Source organism: Sus scrofa, chromosome 18 (assembly GCF_054392235.1).
Source record: "Sus scrofa isolate SSC_HxYL_T2T_F1_AM1 chromosome 18, Sscrofa_HxYL_maternal_Yorkshire_Landrace_v2.0, whole genome shotgun sequence".
NCBI classification, from domain to species: domain Eukaryota; kingdom Metazoa; phylum Chordata; class Mammalia; order Artiodactyla; family Suidae; genus Sus; species Sus scrofa.
The window spans coordinates 18,946,521-18,964,610 of NC_139400.1; the positions used below are offsets into that span (position 1 = coordinate 18,946,521).

Sequence of the window (18,090 nt, forward strand, 5' to 3'; positions counted from 1 at the left end):
TTCCTAGTCAGATTCGTTAACCACTGTGCCATGACGGGAACTCCTCAGATGCATATTTCTAACATTCTAACATTCTTTGATGTTTTTTGAAATATTCTGTAATGTTATTATATCTTATGTGCATAACATGACATGTAAGAGAGATATAGTTTTCAGCTAGATATGGGGATTGGTCCTTCCTTTGAGTTCTGTATTACAAAAAAAAAAAAAAAAAAAATCTGTAGTTCCCATCAAATGCTGACTATTGGGTAGAAGTGTGTGGCCAAAGGACTTTAGGAGGTGGGGAAGCTGGAGCCTCTTAAACTAGGTGGTCATGCTTCTGTTCTGTTCAGTAATGTAATTGGATTCTGAGTGGTGATCTATTTCACACATGCAACACCAAAATTAAATTTTAGGAGTTCCTATCGTGGCTCAGCGGAAATGAATCCGACTAGTATCCATGAGGATGCAGGTTTGATCCCTGGCTTCACTCAGTGGGTTAAGGATCCGGCGTTGCCATAAGCTGTGGTCGCAGGCACGGCTTCTGTCTGGCGTTGCTGCGGCTGTGGTGTAGGCTGGCAGCTACAGCTCCGACTGGACCCCTAGCCTGGTTACTTCCATATGCCGTGGGTGCAGCCCTAAAAAAAAAAAAAAAAGAACGAAAAATTAAATTCTACATGCTGATAAAAATGGTGCCACTATTTTATTTCTAATTCCTTCTCTTGAGCCTTGATAGAATTCAGTGAAATTGAATTTAGTTTAATATTTTTTTTAAATCATGGTTGAACTCATTCCTGTAGTTTCGCCAGAGTCTGATCTTCCAGTAGATAACTTTGGGTGGTGAAATGGAAAGGAAATGTACTCAGATATGAAGCAACTTTTCAGTTCATCTAATTGTGAAATATAAAATTATGAAGAAACTCAGCAAATAAGTAGGAAAAGATGAACTAAGTGAGCCAGTCCTTTAACAAATGACCTTTTAAAAATTCTTGTGAGTTAAGAGCTCAGGAAGATTATGAAGATTTTTCACTATTCTTTTTTTTTAAGGTAGGAAAAAATTCTTCATAACCCTAGAAAAATAAATTTCTCATTAAATTATTAAGACAGAGACACATAGAATTACCCAGATTTGAACTTTTGGGGTCAGGGTCTGATTTTTCCACTTATTATAAGAACCTAAACCATCACTTGACATCCTTGTTTTCTTCTTTTGTTGTTTTGGTTTGGTTTTTTTGTCTTTTGAGGTGTGGGGCGCACCCTCGGCGTATGGAAGTTCCCAGGCTAGGGGTCCAGCCAGAGCTGTAGCCAGCCTATACCACAGCCACAGCAACTCAGAATCTGAGCCGTGTCTGTGACTTACACCGCAGCTCACGGCAGCACTAGATCCTCAACTCACTGAGCAAGGCCAGGGATTGAACCTGCATCCTCATGGATGCTAGTCAGATTCATTTCTGCTGAGCCGCAACGGAAACTCCAACATCCTTGTTTTCAAACTAGGACCCTTGTAAGAATGAAAGAGGCGAGAATGCACATTTTAGTTGAACTGGCATAAGAAGGGTAATTCTGGGTTGCCCCAGACAAAGTCAGAGGTGTGTTTGCTGTGTCCACCAAATATCCAGCCCAGAGCTTGGTGTGTACTAAGTGCTCGAGATTTTAAAATCCGGAGAATCCTGAGTTAATAGGGTTTGAAGTCAAATATGATAGCATTTTATGGACATAAATAGCATCTCTAATAAAGAGTAGAGGGCAGATGTTTTAAAAGTAGTATTTTGAAATACAGACTTAGGAGTTCCCGTCATGGCTCAGTGGTTAACAAACCTGACTGGCATCCACGAGGACACAGGTTTGATACTTGGCCTCGCTCAGTGCGTTAAGAATCTGGCATTGCCATGAGCTGTGGTGTAGGTTGCAGATTCAGCTCAGATCCTACGTTGCTGTGGCTGTGGCATAGGTTGGTGGCTATAGCTCCAATTGGACCCCTAACCTGAGAACCTCCATATGCCATGGGTGCAGCCCTAAAATGAGAGAGAGACAAAAAATAAAATAAAATAAAATAAAATGAAATACAGACTTACATGCATGTTTTTTTTTAAAGGCAGAATAAGGGAGTTCCCATTGTGGCTTAGTGGGTTAAGAACCCAACATAATGTCCATGAGGATTCAGGTTCCATCCCTGGCCACATTCAGTGGGTTAAGGATCTGGCATTGCCACAAGCTTCAGCATGTGGCTGGGATCCAGTGTTGCCATGGCAGTGGTGTAGGCCGGCAGCTGCAGCTCCGATTTGACCCCTGGCCCAGGAACTTCCATATGCTGCAGGTGTGGCCATAAAATTAAAAATCAAAAAACAAAAAAATGAAAAATAAAAAAAAATGAGTTCCCTTGTGGTGTGGGTTAAGGATCCAGTGTTGTCACTGCAGCCACTTGGGTCACTGCTGTGGCACAGGTTCGATCCTTGGCCTGGGAACTTCCACATGCCATAGTACAGCCAAAAAAACCAAACCAAACCAGAGAACACAGCTTCCCCAGTTTAAAAAAAAAAAAGCAAAATAAGCATTTGATTAAAGTGGCCAAAAATGGGCCCCAGGACTTTCATTGCCTTTAGCTTACAGGCTGTCAGAAATGCACCCAGTGTAACCAGGAACCCAGAGTTGTGCGAGGCATGAAAGAGGCAGTCTTTTGTATCTGTGGTGATAAGAAATGACTTCTTTCAAGTAGTGGACTTAAATTCTGCTAACCGCAGGATATATTTTAATGCCCATTTTATAGGAGCTGTATTTCATTTGCCTTATGCAAGGAGGAATACCTTACATATGGTTGTGTGATGTAAGCAGACTCAAATTCTAATAAGTCTGTTTTTAAGTGCTTTTCACGGTCACTTGTGTAACAGACATCCTCAGAAACTTGTAACATTAACAAGCACGTCAGGTCCTGATGAATATCTGATACACAGTGTTGGGATTTTGACCTGCTTATGTGACAGATGGTCATTGGGACGTGCCTTTTAGAAACTTGAGTTCCCAATCGCAGTGACTGCTGTGCTTTCACATGAGTGACACTGCGGCCGTCACGTCCGGAGTTACCCCGGCATCTCCCCAGGCTTCTGTGCAATGATCGGGGTCTGGCGGCCCCTCCAGGGAGCGGGGGTGAGTTTTACAGATTTACCCTCCAGGGATTTCCCGGGTCCCTCACAACCCAGGCTCAAAAATCCAGCTTCACCCCCATCTGGTCATAGCCTCCCAGTCTCCCAGGGAAGGGGGAGAAAAATTCACGTTCCCTTCCAAGAGCCCAGTAGGAAGGGCAGAGATGACCCCGAAAGCAATTGAGATTGTATCATCGGATCCAACTGAAAAGGTCTGTTAAGCCCCCTGTCTTTTCTGAAAAGCAGAGTGACGGATAAGAGGGCAGCAGGCCTTGGAGAGGACGGGGGTCAATAGAGAATGAAAGGAGAGGAAGCAGTTCCTCCTCGGGTGAGACACAGAGGCCTTCCCCCTTCCTGCCCCCAGCTCGGGGATCGGGATAAATCGAGTGTGAAAGGTTGGAGTTCCCATCATGGCTCAGTGGTTAACAAACCCAACTAGCATCCATGAGGTTGCGGGTTCGATTCCTGGCCTCGCTCAGTGGGCTAAGGATCTGGTGTTGCCGTGAGCTGTGGTGTAGGTCACAGACGTGGCTCAGATCCCATGTTGCTGTGGCTGTGGCATGGGCCAGCAGCTCTAGCTCCGATTGGACTGCTAGCCTGGGAACCTCCATATGCCGCTGGAGGCCTTAAAAAGACCAAAAAAAAAAAGGGAACGCGGAAAGTGTGGGCTGGGTGCCGTTTGAGCACCACTTATTAGGAGTTTTTCCAGAAAAGTCCTCTCAAGGAGAAATGTTTGGAAATAAGTTTGGTTATTACTAGGATTATTTTAGAGATTGAAAAACAAATAACAGTATTTATTATTATTATTATTATTGTTATTAAAGACATTCTCTTTAGCTCTGTTTTCTTTGAGCAGTTTGCTTCGCAGAGTGAAATGGCCTCCGCTACAGAGTAAAGGTAGCAAGGCTGTACTGGCAAACTTCCAGTTCTAAGATAAATACGTTCTGGGATGTGGAGCTCCTGTGGTGGCTCAGTGGTTAATGAATCCGACTAGGAACCATCAGGTTGTGGGTTTGATCCCTGGCCTCGCTCAGCGGGTTAAAGATCCGGCGTTGCCGTGAGCTGTGGTGTAGGTCGCAGACGCGGCTCGGATCCCTTGTTGCTGTGGCTCTGGCGTAGGTCGGTGGCTACAGCTCTGATTTGACCTCTTGCCTGGGAACCTCCATATTCTGCGGGTGCAGCCCTAGAAGTGGCAAAAAGACAAAAAAAATAATAATAATAAAATAAGTTCTGGAATATAATATACAGCCTGGTAACTGGCTTAACAATGCTGTGTTTTGTACTTGAAAGTTGCCATGAGAGTGAATCTTAAATGTTCTCACCACACACAGGTAATTATATGAGGTGGTGAAGATATAACTAACCTTATTATGGTCGTGATGTCGCGATATATGCGCATATCAAATCACCATATTGCACACCTTAAATGTACACAATTTTCTGTGTCAGTTATATCTCAGCAAAGCTGGGAGGAAAAATAAGGCTGTCTCGGGAATTGCGTCCAGCTCTTAGAATAGCGGCTGCTGACCTTACAAAGGAGCTGAGTGGCCACACCAAGGCCAGGCCAGAGTCTGCAGGGGCGGCCGGCGCAGTGAAGGCTATTTCTAGCCATGCAGGTCCCCGCTCTGCTCCTGGGAATCTGTCACCAGAGGTAGCCAGTGACAGTTTCCACAATTTTATGACCCTTGGCTGTCGTCCCAGTAGCAAATAAGTCATAGGCCATTCTCTTCCCCTCTGTAAAATTCCACTTCTCCGCCCTGGCCTATCCACCGAGAGTTTTTGAGACAGTGAAATAGAGAATGGAGCTGCATCTCCTTTATGTCACATCAGCATATTTCTTCTGCCATCTCTGACCCCTCAGCACCCTCCCACCACGAAGTGCCGAGGGTGGAGGAGTAAGGAAGGGGGCAGGCCAAATTCCACGGAATAAACGAAAGGCTTCTTTTACTTTGCCTCGTCAATGGATGAGTTACTAAAAGCCGAGGGCTTGGTCATCTCTATGTTGTATAAAATACCTTCAGCAGTTTGCTTCTTTAATATTGAGAAATATAGAAAAGCCATTGTCTGTGTCATTATAGAATTAGGGGAGATGGACTTGAACAAAAAGTGCAGTAGGAGGAGTAGGTCAAGTGTGACCTCTGAATGAGCAAAAGCCATAAGAGTCTGGTCAGGCAGAAGGCTGTCTGCAGAAGTGTGGTCACATCACACAGTTCAGGACCCCAGCAAGGAAGGAAGCCTCTGTCAGGTCTGTGGGATCAGGATCAAGGTGGGGTTCAGAGCAGGTGTTAGGCTGAGGTTGCCCCTGGGACCTCAGAGCACATCCAGGGTGACGTACACACAGAAAGTGACTGCTGCCCCCAGGACAGAAGCTGCCTGGACTCTGCCTTGGTCTAGGTGGAAAGGCATTGGCAGGTTTTTCTTTATTCCCCAGAGGAAGGCCAGGTTCCAGAGGTGCTTGTGACTGGTAGTTGCTCTGTAGCCAGAGAACTAAGTTCTCCTGGAGTCTGGTCAGTTAGAATGCTTCATTCCATCAGCTGCATGCCCACCATGTATAACGAGCCTGGCTCATTGCTGGGGGCAGGGGCGGGGCGGGGAGAAGACAGAGGAAGGAACTGTAGCTTGCACCCTCAGAATATAGCCTGGTTATAGAAACGTGACTTAATCCTGTAAAAAGTTACATAGCACAAAAGGTAATTCAAGGTAAGAGATTTTTGCAAGATGGAAGTGCAGCTTGTGGCCACATGGGCAGCATGTGTGATAAGCGCCTTGGGAGAAAAAGGTCGGGAATGTCACTGTGGGTTGGAGTTCTGGGAAGAGGAGGCATCTGAATTGGCTCTTGTTTGGGTAAGTTGAGAAAAGCCGAGAAGGCGTGCAGGGCCATGGTGTAAGAGCCTGCAGGTCAGACATATGAGAGACATTCAACGAACAGTGACTAGAACAGCTCAATTCCAATGGAGGGGTCGGAAAGGTTAATCCTTGCAGGCGAAGCCAACAAAGCCGTCGAAATCAAAATATGAAGGTGTTAAGCGTCCTCAGATTTATCTTCTAGACACTGAGGAATCATGGAAAGTTTTTGGACAGAGGAGTGTCATGCTTAGGAATGTTCTAGGAAGATCATCTGGTGGCTGAATAGGGGCAAATTAGAGGAACAGAGAGGGCTCAGGTCACCCAGATGCCTGCACTTGCCTTCCTCTGCCAGAGAGTGGTAAGTGCTTTAACTACAGAAGGGGCAGCTAGAACAGAAACAGACCGATGCCAAAGACATTTTGAAGGAAGGAGAAATGAGACCCCGCACCTTCTTGTCCACAGAGGCAGAGAAGAGTCATCAAAGGTAAATCCACACCTGGATTTGAAACCAAGTAACGAGACGACTCTGTTATGAATGGTCGTGAGGACATTACCACGGAGGGTGAAAAGGCCAGGGTGTTCGGGGGACATAAGGGCTTCATCTCTGGACGATCCTCTTGGATGTTGTAGCAGGAGTCACGAGGGCGTGCTTGGCCTGTGATGAACACGAAAGGGTTGCCTGTGTAGATATGACGGTTTAAATCCCAAGAGACCAGAGTCCCAATACTGGAAATGCCCACATACCAAAGGAGGAAGAGGAACCAGCCAGCCCGTAGTGTGCAATCAGATACAGGATGGGGAGGTTACAGATTCACAGAGCGCAGATAAGAGCATCAAGGAGGAAGTCGTGGTCAGCAGTATCAGATGCTCCTCGGAGGTCAAGGAGAATAGGGGCTGAAAGAAAGGCCGTGGAACGAGGCACTTATGAAGTCATTTGCCTTTAAGATGCAGTCCTGCAGTGCGTGGACGTGTGCGGGCGGTGGATTAAGGAGTGAGCCTTGAAGCAGAGGCATGTAGACCGCTGAGTATAGGGAAGAGGGAAAGGATTACTTCTCCTGCCTTCCAGGTTGGAGTTTCCTTGTGCACCTCCGAAGGCAGAACAAAAAGACTGTCCTTGGATTCTTTTGGCAAAACTTAATTATTAAGCGCCTCCGAAGGATTTGGATCCAGTTAACGGGGAGAAATGGAAAGCCAAAAGGGAGTGAACGAGAGGGGGCATGGAGTTCAAGAGACAGTGGGAGAGCTTGAATCGTGAGAAGAGGGGGAGCTTCTTAGTGTTGGCAGGGAGACACCTCTTCCTCTGAGCCCCGAAGGATGGAGGAGACAGTGGAGAAGGGAGGTAAATTCAGGGATGTTTTGACATGAAGAGGGTGAAGGCGGAAAGCCAGGCTGCTGGTCTCGGGCTTCTGGACAAGGTGCAAGGTGGGTCCTGGCTGAGAGGGTGGCCTCGTGTGACGACCAACGAGGTGAAAAGGAAAACATTAAATGAGCACCCCAGGTCTGCGTCCAGGGGCGCAGACACAAACACAGGGTGGCTAACCATCAACGGTGCCTGATGGAAATGCCATCTTTGTGCTTTTGTGGGAGATGTTTCTCACCTGCAGCCGAGAAGGTGGGCGGTGTTTGCTTCAGCCTTGACCTGCGAGGACTTACCCTTCCTGACGGCCTTATCTTTTAGCCTGAGTACATTTTCTTTAAATGTTTGTTTGTGTCTGATATCACCATAGTTATAAGTCATACAGTGTTCTGTCATTCGATTTCTGAGGTTGTCTCAATCGTAGGTGAGATTTTGATATAAAATAATAGTACTTTCTAGATAAATGTATTGCTGTATGAAATTCACAGGAAAAGCGAGTGCGTAGAGCCCATGAATTGTGCTGCCCGCTCCCCTCCAAAAAACGTTGATAAAATGTTTTAGACTATCTGCGTGAAAACACCAGACCAACTGCTGATTGACTCCACCCTGCAGAATTGAAGTGACTAAGATGCCAGGGGGTAATTACAGTTCATCCAGAAGCTAGCAGATCACAAGGGGCTCCACGATCGGACCTCTGTGGGAAGATGTTTCCTCCAGTGAGTTAACCTGACAGTTTTAGGGTTAGCGGCCAGGAGTAGCTGAGCACGTGGGACAACTAAGTATATGACCATTCCCCGGGCCATCTCATACAGTCTTCAGTTTTGGGGGGTTTTGTTGTTGTTGTTTGTCTTTTGTCTTTTTAGGGCTGCACCCACAGCATATGGAGGTTCCCAGGCTAGGGGCCTAATCAGAGCTGTTGCCACCAGATGATGCCACAGCCACAGCAACACCAGATCCAAGCCATGTCTGCGACCTACACCACAGCTCACGGCAACATGGGATCCTTAACCCACTGAGCGAGGCCAGGGATCGAACCCGCAACCTCATGGTTCCTAGTCGGATTCGTTTCCACTGTGCCACAAGGGGACCTCCCCAGTCCTCAGTTTTAATAGGATTGCAACCCCATGAGGAGGGATTTGTTTCTATCACAAACAGTGTTTATTTAAAGAAAAACAAACAAAAAAAAACCCACCCAAGTCCTGGTATTCTGTCTCTGAGTATTTATTTGGTTTTTGGCCTCGACGTGCAGCAGCTCCATGTGGGATCTCGGTTCCCAGACCAGGGAGTGAACCCGGGCCCCAGCAGGTGACAGCGCCAAGTCCAACCGTTAGACCACTGGGGGGAGTCCCAGTGTCCCTGAGTCTTGGCTCTCCCAGCCCCCCAACCCTCCCGCTGGTGGCACGTGAAACACGGGAACTTGCGGGGCCCACAGACCAAGTGCCCAGCCTGTACCTCGGGGTGGGGCCGACTCGCTTCGCGGACCTTCTTTCGAGATGGGAAGAAGACTGCAGGGCCTGGGGCCGCGGCGCCACCCCGAAGCGGCTGCGTGGCTTGGTTCACGCCTCGGTGACTGAGCTCTCTGTTTCCCCGTCTCTTTTTTTCCCGCAGGTATGGCCTCACATGTGCAAGTTTTCTCCCCTCACACCCTCCAATCAAGTGCCTTCTGTAGCGTGAAGAAGCTGAAAGTAGAGCCGAGTTCCACCTGGGACATGACCGGGTACGGCTCGCACAGCAAGGTGTATGGCCAGAGCAAGAACGCGCCGCCTTCGCAGCCAGCCGCCGCCGCCACCGTCAGCGCCTCCCTGCCCATCCCGAACCCAGGCCTACCTTACGAGCAGACCATCATCTTCCCAGGGAGCGCCGGGCACATCGTCGTCACGTCCGCCAGCAGCACGTCTGTCACTGGGCAAGTCCTCGGTGGCCCGCACAACCTCATGCGTCGCAGCACTGTGAGCCTTCTCGACACCTACCAAAAATGCGGACTCAAGCGGAAGAGTGAGGAGATTGAGAACACGAGCAGCGTGCAGATCATCGAAGAGCACCCACCCATGATTCAGAACACCGCGAGTGGGGCCACTGTCGCCACTGCCACCACCTCGACTGCCACCTCCAAAAACAGTGGCTCCAACAGCGAGGGGGACTACCAGCTGGTCCAGCATGAGGTGCTGTGCTCCATGACCAACACGTACGAAGTTCTGGAGTTCCTGGGCCGGGGGACGTTTGGGCAAGTGGTCAAGTGCTGGAAGCGGGGCACCAATGAGATCGTGGCCATCAAGATCCTGAAGAACCACCCGTCCTACGCCCGCCAAGGTCAGATCGAGGTGAGCATCCTGGCGCGCCTGAGCACGGAGAGCGCCGACGACTACAACTTCGTCCGCGCCTACGAGTGCTTCCAGCACAAGAACCACACGTGCTTGGTCTTCGAGATGCTGGAGCAGAACCTCTATGACTTTCTGAAGCAGAACAAGTTCAGCCCCTTGCCCCTCAAATACATTCGCCCAGTCCTCCAGCAGGTGGCCACGGCCCTGATGAAACTAAAAAGCCTCGGTCTTATCCACGCCGACCTCAAACCGGAGAACATCATGCTGGTCGATCCCTCTAGACAGCCGTACCGAGTCAAGGTCATCGACTTTGGGTCAGCCAGTCACGTGTCCAAGGCTGTGTGCTCCACCTACTTGCAGTCCAGGTATTACAGGTAAGGCCCTTTGCCCCGCCCCGGCGGTGTTCACAGAGGAGGCGCAGCGTTGGTTGGTCCCTGCGGGGGAGAGAACGTCGCTGCCCTCAAGCGATCATCATTTAGTCGGGAAATCGGGCCACGTGCACATCGAGATGAGGCTGAGCAGCCGAGGCTGAGCAGCCGTGTAAGAATGGAGCCAGGTCAGATTCCTGGCACAGACGTTCTGGCCTTGGGAGGGATTCCCGGGGGCTGGGAGCAAAGACTGGAGGTGTGGCAGGGGAGCCAGGTCCGCAGGGATGAGTAGAATCCAGACAGGGGTGAGGAGGGAGGGGCTTGTTGCATTATGAGGTCGGCCTGGCTTCTGTGTGTGGGCACAGCTGGCCTGTCACCTGCTCTGAGGCGGACCAGCAGGTCTCCCTGCGTGACCTCCTACATGACCTCATGTCCCCTCCCCTCCTCCCGACACGCGCCCCCTCCTCGCCTGAATTATCTTCATCCTGGCTCAGGTTTCCAGGCCCCTCCTCTGGTGCTGCCCCTCCCTCCCCAAGCCCCGCCCCCCCTGTAGGAGGCACTTCCCAGCCTCTGAGGAGGAGCCTGGCTCCTGCTCCACCTGCTGGGCTCAGGAGGGGTGGACCCGCTCCGGCTCACCTGGGTCCTCCCACTCACTCTTCTTACACTCGGGGGTCGGCTGAGGGCCCCAGAGCCAGGCATTTCCCATCAGAGCTGTGTGGAGAGGGAGGCGGACCCCAGCGCTGTGGCTGCCCAGGAAGGGGAGCTGCGCTAGAAGGCGGAGGGCCCCGGGGAGTGGGTGGAGGAGGCGGCTGGGTGGGAACTGCAGGCCCTCTCTTTAGAAAGTGTCCTTCTCTGAGCTCGGGGTGGCATCACCTCAGGTCACCGTCACTGCAGGTCCTCAGCCCATCCAGTGCCCTGGCCAAGGGGTGCCCTGCAACACGCCAGAGGCCGCTTCTTCCTAGGTCTTGGCCTGCACTGAGGGCGAACTGCAGCCAAGGTGGGCTGCTCAGGCTTTTACTAGTTGTCTTGATGCTGTTTCGTGAACAATACTGGCTTTATTTGAGTTTATTAAAAACTGAGCATAGCAACTTGTAAAAGGGCTTTTTAAAACTGTTTAAAAGGCAAGAGAGTGAGAACAAAACTTGATGAATTGAAGTGACTTCAGGACTCTTAGGCACTCTCGTGTTTGCACGAGACACTGGGCACCCCTCTCTCCGCAGACCCACTCCCAGACCTACTGTGCTCTCCCGTCTGCCCCGGTGCCCGGGCACTGGGGGCCCAGGAGGTCTGGCAACGAGAGAAACCGCCCTGTCATCAGGTGTGGAGGCGTGTTTGCCGAGGGTCCAGGGCTTTCGTTGACTCCCCTCTACGCCTTCCACTTATGGCCCCTCCACCCCCATTTCCCTGGGAAGTGGGTGTCATGTGACCCCCGTCATTCGCACTTACGTGACTGAACTTCTGAGCACGGTAACCTTTTCCTTTGGGGTCACTTTGGCCAAAAAGACAAGTGTCCTCACCGTGGCCCCCGTGCCCCGCCCTGCCTTCAAGGGCACAGTCAACATCAAAGCCAGCCCAGCTTTTCTGCCCGAAGTGATGCTTTATCTCTGAATTAGTCACAGTGTCCCATCTGTCCCCCAGGAGCCCCGGAGTGGTGTCCCACCACACAGCAGCCTGAGGGTGCAAGGACAGTCCCCAGCCGTCGGTGCTAACCCTAGCTGTGTGGGACAGCCAGCCCCCGGCCACCATCACCCAGCTGATTTTCCCGCTCGCTTTGCCCCTTACAAGGGAGGGGAGCCGGGTGGGGAAGGCTCTCCAGCTCCCCTTTGTGAACCTGAGCAAGACGTCCTCAGCTCCATCCTGAGGTCCTGTCTCTTGGAGCTGCCTGGAGCAAAGGAGTCCTTACCCCATGGGTCCAGGACCTGGGTCCTCCGGGGACCCCCGCGTCTGAGCTGGATGCCCTCTCACTTCGAGAGGGGAGAATGCATACCTGGGCCGTCTCGTTTGTAAATGACAGTGTTCACTGTCTCAGCGCCCCCTTGTCTCTACCTAGTGACGTGGCGATGCTGTGCTGTAAAGAGCTGTTCCTGTCCCCGTAGGGGTCCGGGGTGGGGGGGACCTGGAGGAGCAGCTGTGCCGTGGGGAGCGGTTTCCCGGCTGTAGGCACGTGTTTGTGGAGGTCAGGCGTACCTCCTCAGGTGTTCTCAGGGGCAGGCCGACCGTGTGTTCTGCAGGAAGCAGAGGCTGCTCTTTCCATTATTAAAGTCTGATGTGTGGAGAGCCCCTTCCAAGGTGACCTTCCAACCTGAGGGTCCGTTACCTCGTTAATTGTCAAACCACACTGGTTCTTTGGCTGGATGGTGCCTAAGAATCACCCGGAGAGCTTGTTAAGCGCACACCTCCACCAGGGTGCCACCCACCACCCCACAGTCTCCAGAGGGGCGTCCCTGGAGAAAGTCCTCCTGCACACGCGCACACACGTACACACGCACACACATGTACACGTGTGCTGGGATGCACCACGGGGGAATTGGAGGTGAGCTTGGGCCCGTGTCTGAGGCCCGCGCTGGGAGAAAGGAATTTCCTTAATGGTGTCACCTCTCAGGGGTTCACACCCTGAGGAATGGAGTTGGAGGTAGTTCTGTGTGCTTCTGCTCACGTGCCTTGGAAGTGCCTGCCTTATCCGCAGGGTTACGTTCAGGATCACCAGCGGATGCCCGAATCTGAGGCTCGTACCGAACCCTGTATGTACTCGTTGGTTTTCTATGCATACGTACCTGTGATAAAAGTGTAGGTTATAAATTAGGCACAGTTGGAGTTCCCGTCGTGGCGCAGTGGTTAACGAATCCGACTAGGAACCATGAGGTTTCGGGTTCGGTCCCTGCCCTTGCTCAGTGGGTTAACGATCCGGCGTTGCCGTGAGCTGTGGTGAAGGTCGCAGACGCGGCTCGGATCCCGCGTTGCTGTGGCTCTGGTGTAGGCCGGTGGCTACAGCTCCGATTCAACCCCTAACCTGGGAACCTCCATATGCCGCGGAAGCGGCCCAAGAAATAGCAACAACAACAACAACAACAACAACAAAAAAAGACAAAAAGACAAAAAAAAAAAACTAAAGAATTAATAAAAAAAAAATAAATTAGGCACCGTTAAGAGATTAACGACAATAACTAATGATAAAATAGAACAGGTATACCAGGAGACTGTAATAAAAGTTATATACATGCGCGCGCTCTCTCTCACAATATCTGTTTGTGCAAATTCAGTGTCTTTTCCATCATAACCAAGCGCTTATCATGCACTGTGGCTGGAACTCACACTTTGAGGTGCGACAGCAACACTAGCACAGATTTCTTTTCTCCTTCTTCATGTAACGGGGAGAGGGTTCATTCTTACTGTAGATCTCAGCAACCTCAGCCGACTGGCTTTTTCTTTCCTTGCTAAGTAGACCACCTTCACCTTTTCACGTAAAGGAAGCACTTTCCAGCTCTCTTTGGCGTATCTGAGTTGCCGGCATCACTCCAGGGCCAGTGTTAAGTACAATAAGGGCTACGGGACCCCAGCGCCAAGACACCTCAAGAGCCCATCTGAAAACTGACTTGGCTACTGAGGGACCAATAGGGGGGTGGCACACGCTGGACAAAGGGATGATACACGTCCTGGGCAGGAGAGATCGGACTTGAGATTTTTATCACACTGCTCAGAACAGTAGGCAGTTTAACACTTAGGCATTGTTTATTTCTGGAATCTTTCTCTTAATGTTTCTGGATTGTGGTTGACTGTGGATAAAGGGGGACTATTGCATTTGATTCTACAGTGATGCCACTTATTTTTTAGAGCAAGCAGCAGTAAATTGATGTTGGGGTGTTTCCACTGTTAGCGAGACCAGCGAACTAAAAACAAGAGCCAATATTAAGCTCCACTTAGGAAAAAACAAACAAAAAGACACAGCACTCAGGCAGGAGATAGTCAGCAGTTCACATGTGTGGATTTTTTGTTTCTGCTCCAGCCTCTTCAAAATACTGTGTTTCAGGGTTAAGGATCCGGTGTTACCACAAGCTGCCGTCTAGGTCACAGACGTGGGCCAGATCTGGGGTCGCTGTGGGTGTGGGGTAGACAGAAGCTGCCGCTCTGATTTGACCCCTGGCCTGGAAACTTCCATATGCCGCAGGTACGGCCATTAAAAAAAAGAGAGAGAGAGAAATACTGTGTCTCAATTTGGTTGGACCCACTTCAGACGATTACTAGGATCGAAAAAAAGGAGGAGCATAAAAATTTCGGACATAAAACATGGCCAGTAATTTGCTTTTTCAAAATAATCTAACCTTTTGGTTCGGGTTTTTTGGTCGCAGAGACCGTGTTCAAGTCGATTCCATAGTGGTTCCAGGTAGGGGTGGAGAGCTGTGTTAATTCAGTTCAATTCATCCAACATTCCTTGGGTACCTGCTGTGTGTCCTGTGGTAGGTGCGCTGAAAGGTAGGACATAAGGCATGACCTCTCACCTGGAGGAGTCCACGGTTGGTCTGAGGAGATGAAAAGACGCAAACAAATCTGCTAGAGTGTAATTCCAGTACTTTGAGATTGCAGTTGTTTGATCACTTGGCAGATATTCATTGAGACTCTAGGGAACCAGTGATGAGGAAAAAACGGGTAAAAAAACTCAGTCAATGAAAGCTTTTGCAAGATCGTTTAATAGGAAAAGTTTATAGAACAAGAGCCATATTGAAGGACTCTTGAGGTCCATCTTTTTTGTTGTTTGTTTTGTTTGTTTGTTTGTTTGTTTTTTAGGGCTGCACCTTCAGCATGTGAAAGTTCCCAGGGGCACTACAGTGACACCTGTAAGGGTTGGGTGAGGGAGGTCCGACAAGGGAGCGTTTGGATGGAGGCGAGAGGGCTTGGATTTAATAAAGGAGTGAGTTGGTGAAGCTAAGGATGTCGGTGAGGTTAATCAGTTGGATGCAGCATGAGAAGCTGGGCGGGTGGGGGCGACCCAGAGGCTAGGAGACAAGAGCAGTTATTCCTGAATAAAAAGAAGGGGCTCTGGGTTCTAATCCCCCTACCCCCACCCGCAGTATAAATGTGGACACGTTCAGTGCTTTGAAACTCTGGTAGTGAGATTGCAGAGCTGCCTTAGAGGGAAGAGTTGTGTGTTTGCTCCGCTGTCTTTTGTTGACAGGCCCGGCTTTCCCTAAGGCACAACGGTGCATCTCGGGTCTCCAGGACCTGGTCTCAAGTCCCTCCCCTGCTGTCACGCAATAGGCTCTGGAAGGAGACCCGAGAGACTTTAGCTCCAGCCCCAGCCCCGTCCGTCCCCAGCTGACTGTGTCCCCCTGAGTCATTAGATGGGTACAGTCTCAGCTGTGAGCCACTCACACTCCTGGGGGGAATCCACTTAGGACAGTTGGCCGGAGTTGGGGGTTCGGTCTATGGTTCAGCCCCCGTGGACTGGCCGTGGCCTCAGCCCACAGTGGGAACCCTCCGTCATCCCCTCCCCATCAACGGGAAAGATGACCCCGTACTCTGAGGCACCGTGTCTCATCACTTGTGATGGAGCATGGAACGTGTGGAGGATAACGTGGAAAAAGAACGTCTGTACCTGTATAACTGGGTCACATTGCTGTGCAGCACAAATTGACAGAGCGTTGTACACCAACGATAGCAATGTTTTTTAGAAAGGGGGCATCGCTTAATGAAACCTTAAAAACAGTTTCAGAAAAAGTGTCGTGTGTGCACATTACAAGGTGGAAAAGATTTCTGACTGGAAGTTGAGTTGGATTGACAAGACAAGTTCTGAAAGCAACTGCATTAAGGCATTAGCCTTTTCAATTAATTTACCATTTGTTACTAGCAGATACATTGGAAAAAGGTGCTAGTTTACACTTGAGAATATCGGGTGAAATATTCAACTCCCTCACAGTCTCATTCACCCGCGTGGGGGAGGTGGGTAGAAATATGTGAAGACTGGAGTTCCCGTCCTGGTGCAGTGGAAACGAATCTGACTGGGAACCATGAGGTTGCGGGTTCGATCCCTGGCCTCGCTCAGTGGGTTAAGGACCTGGCATTGCCGTGAGCTGTGGTGTAGGTCACAGGTGTGGCTCGGATCTGGCGTGGCTGTGGCTGTGGTGTAGGCAGGTGGCTACCGCTCCGATTCGATCCCTAGCCTGGGAACCTCCATGTGCTGCAGGCGCAGCCCTAAAAAGACAAAATAAAAAACAAAACCAAAAACCAAGAAATATATGAAGGCTTTTAGTTGCAGTTTCTTCTCTGAGGAGAAGCAAGCAGTTACCTGGGCTGTTACGTGATCATCACTTTTCCCTTGCTTGTCTCTCGGGCCTTGAGTCATGTGGTGAAATACCTTGAAATTAAGGTCTTCTGTGGTGTGAAATAATTAAAGCGAGAGCCTCTCTGCATCTCTGTGTGTGTGAGTGTTTCTCTGCCCAGGTGAAACACACATGCATGCACACACAGTCACATGAATAAATTCAGTTAACACCGTGTAAGCCCATCGTGACACATGCAGACCTAGGTGTGTCTGCAAACACCTCGGTGACAGCAAAGATGCTGACATCCATAGGTGCCTGCCACGGGGAGGGAGACGCACGGACACATGCACCAAACACGCACAACTTCAAAGACATTGAAAAACTGTATGCCTTCACAGATCGCATGAGCCAGAGGTCAAGAGCCCAGGTGCAGAAGCCGTGTCGACTCCCTGGGAAAGTAGCCCAGTTTTCAGCCCTGCTGCATGTCCCCAAGCCTGAGGACAGTAGGGCTGGAACCACTCTTGGGCTCAGCGTATAAACCCGTTCCAAGTGTGATCCAAAGCCCTTCCTGCCGCAGTGTCACCCACGTGCTTGTTCAAAATGGAGATTCCTGGGTTGCAAAATGAATCTAACCAGCAGGCTCTCTGGGGGTGGGGCCAGGTGACACAGATTTAATACCAGCTCTGCAGCTTTTTTTTTTTTTTTTGTCTTTTTAGGGCCACACCCTCAGTATATGGAAGTTTCCAGGCTAGGGGTCAAATTGGAGCTGTAGCCCAGCCTACACCACAGCCACAGCAACAAGGGATCTGAGCCGAGTCTGCGACCTACCCCACAGCTCAGAGTAATGCCAGATCCTTAACCCGCTGAGCAAGGCCAGGGATCGAGGCCCAAAACCTCATGGATACTAGTCGAGTTCATTACTGGCAAGCCACTACGGGACTCCCTCATTCTTTTTTTAAAGCCACTTTATTGAGGTATGATTGACTTAGAAAAACTGGACATATTTGATGTGTACAACTTGATGAGTTTGGAGAAAAGTCTGTCCTCTTGCGAAACTCATGTATGCCTCAAACAGACCCATCACCTCCAGAGGTTTCCTGCCAGTGTTTTCATTTATTTAAACTTTTAGAATTATTTTGTCCTTCGAGAACTGCTGCTCTAGGATCCCAGAGCCTGTCATCCTCCAGAGGGGGTTACTATCTGCCCCATCAAAACGGGGGATGTGGGCCCACTCTTGACAGCCTGGTGTGGCGCTGCTGGCCTTCCACCTGAGTGGCTAGTTGCCCCTCCGGGGGGCCTCGTTGTTAGACTTTTTTTTTTTTGTGGTCAAACACCTTATGCCTTTTTTTTTTGTGGTCAAACACCTTATGCCTCGATGGTGGTGACAGTGACGATCCAAAAGTGGTTGGCGCGGGCGACAGGAAGGGCTCTGCGGGCGGGTGGGGGGTGCGTGGGGGTGAGGAAGCGTGGGCGGCAGAGACATTAGCAGACTTTACTTGTGCATAATTTGCTGTTGTTGTAGCGCTTGCTGCTGAGGAGCCACCGAGCTCTCCCTGGAACCCAAGCTGGGTTCAGGACCATAACCCTCATTTATGCGCCGAACAAGTAATTTTTTGAATTCCGAAGATGTGCCAGACACTGTGCTTTGTGCTGAGGTTTCAAGAAACGAGTAGGAGTGCCCTCAGCTATGCAGCTTGGCCCCCACATCTGGAATGGAATGAGCTGTCCCCGGGGAGCCAGCGGTGGGTGTGCCAGGCGCCACTGCCCTCGTCCACATCCGCGCCGCTTGGACGTGGAAAGCGAGAAGGCGGAGCGCATTGC

General features: G+C 50.3%; 1 protein-coding gene across 4 annotated transcripts in view; it reads left to right on the forward strand.

Annotated features, from left to right (window-relative positions):
- HIPK2 (homeodomain interacting protein kinase 2) overlaps positions 1-18,090 on the forward strand; it is a 195,239-nt gene that overhangs the window by 54,770 nt on the left and 122,379 nt on the right. For all 4 annotated transcript variants that reach the window (XM_021078551.2, XM_085005253.1, XM_021078552.2 and 1 more), the window contains one exon: positions 8,932-10,018. In XM_021078551.2, coding sequence (XP_020934210.2) covers positions 8,932-10,018 — 1,087 coding nt within the window. The remainder of the gene's footprint in view (positions 1-8,931; positions 10,019-18,090) is intronic.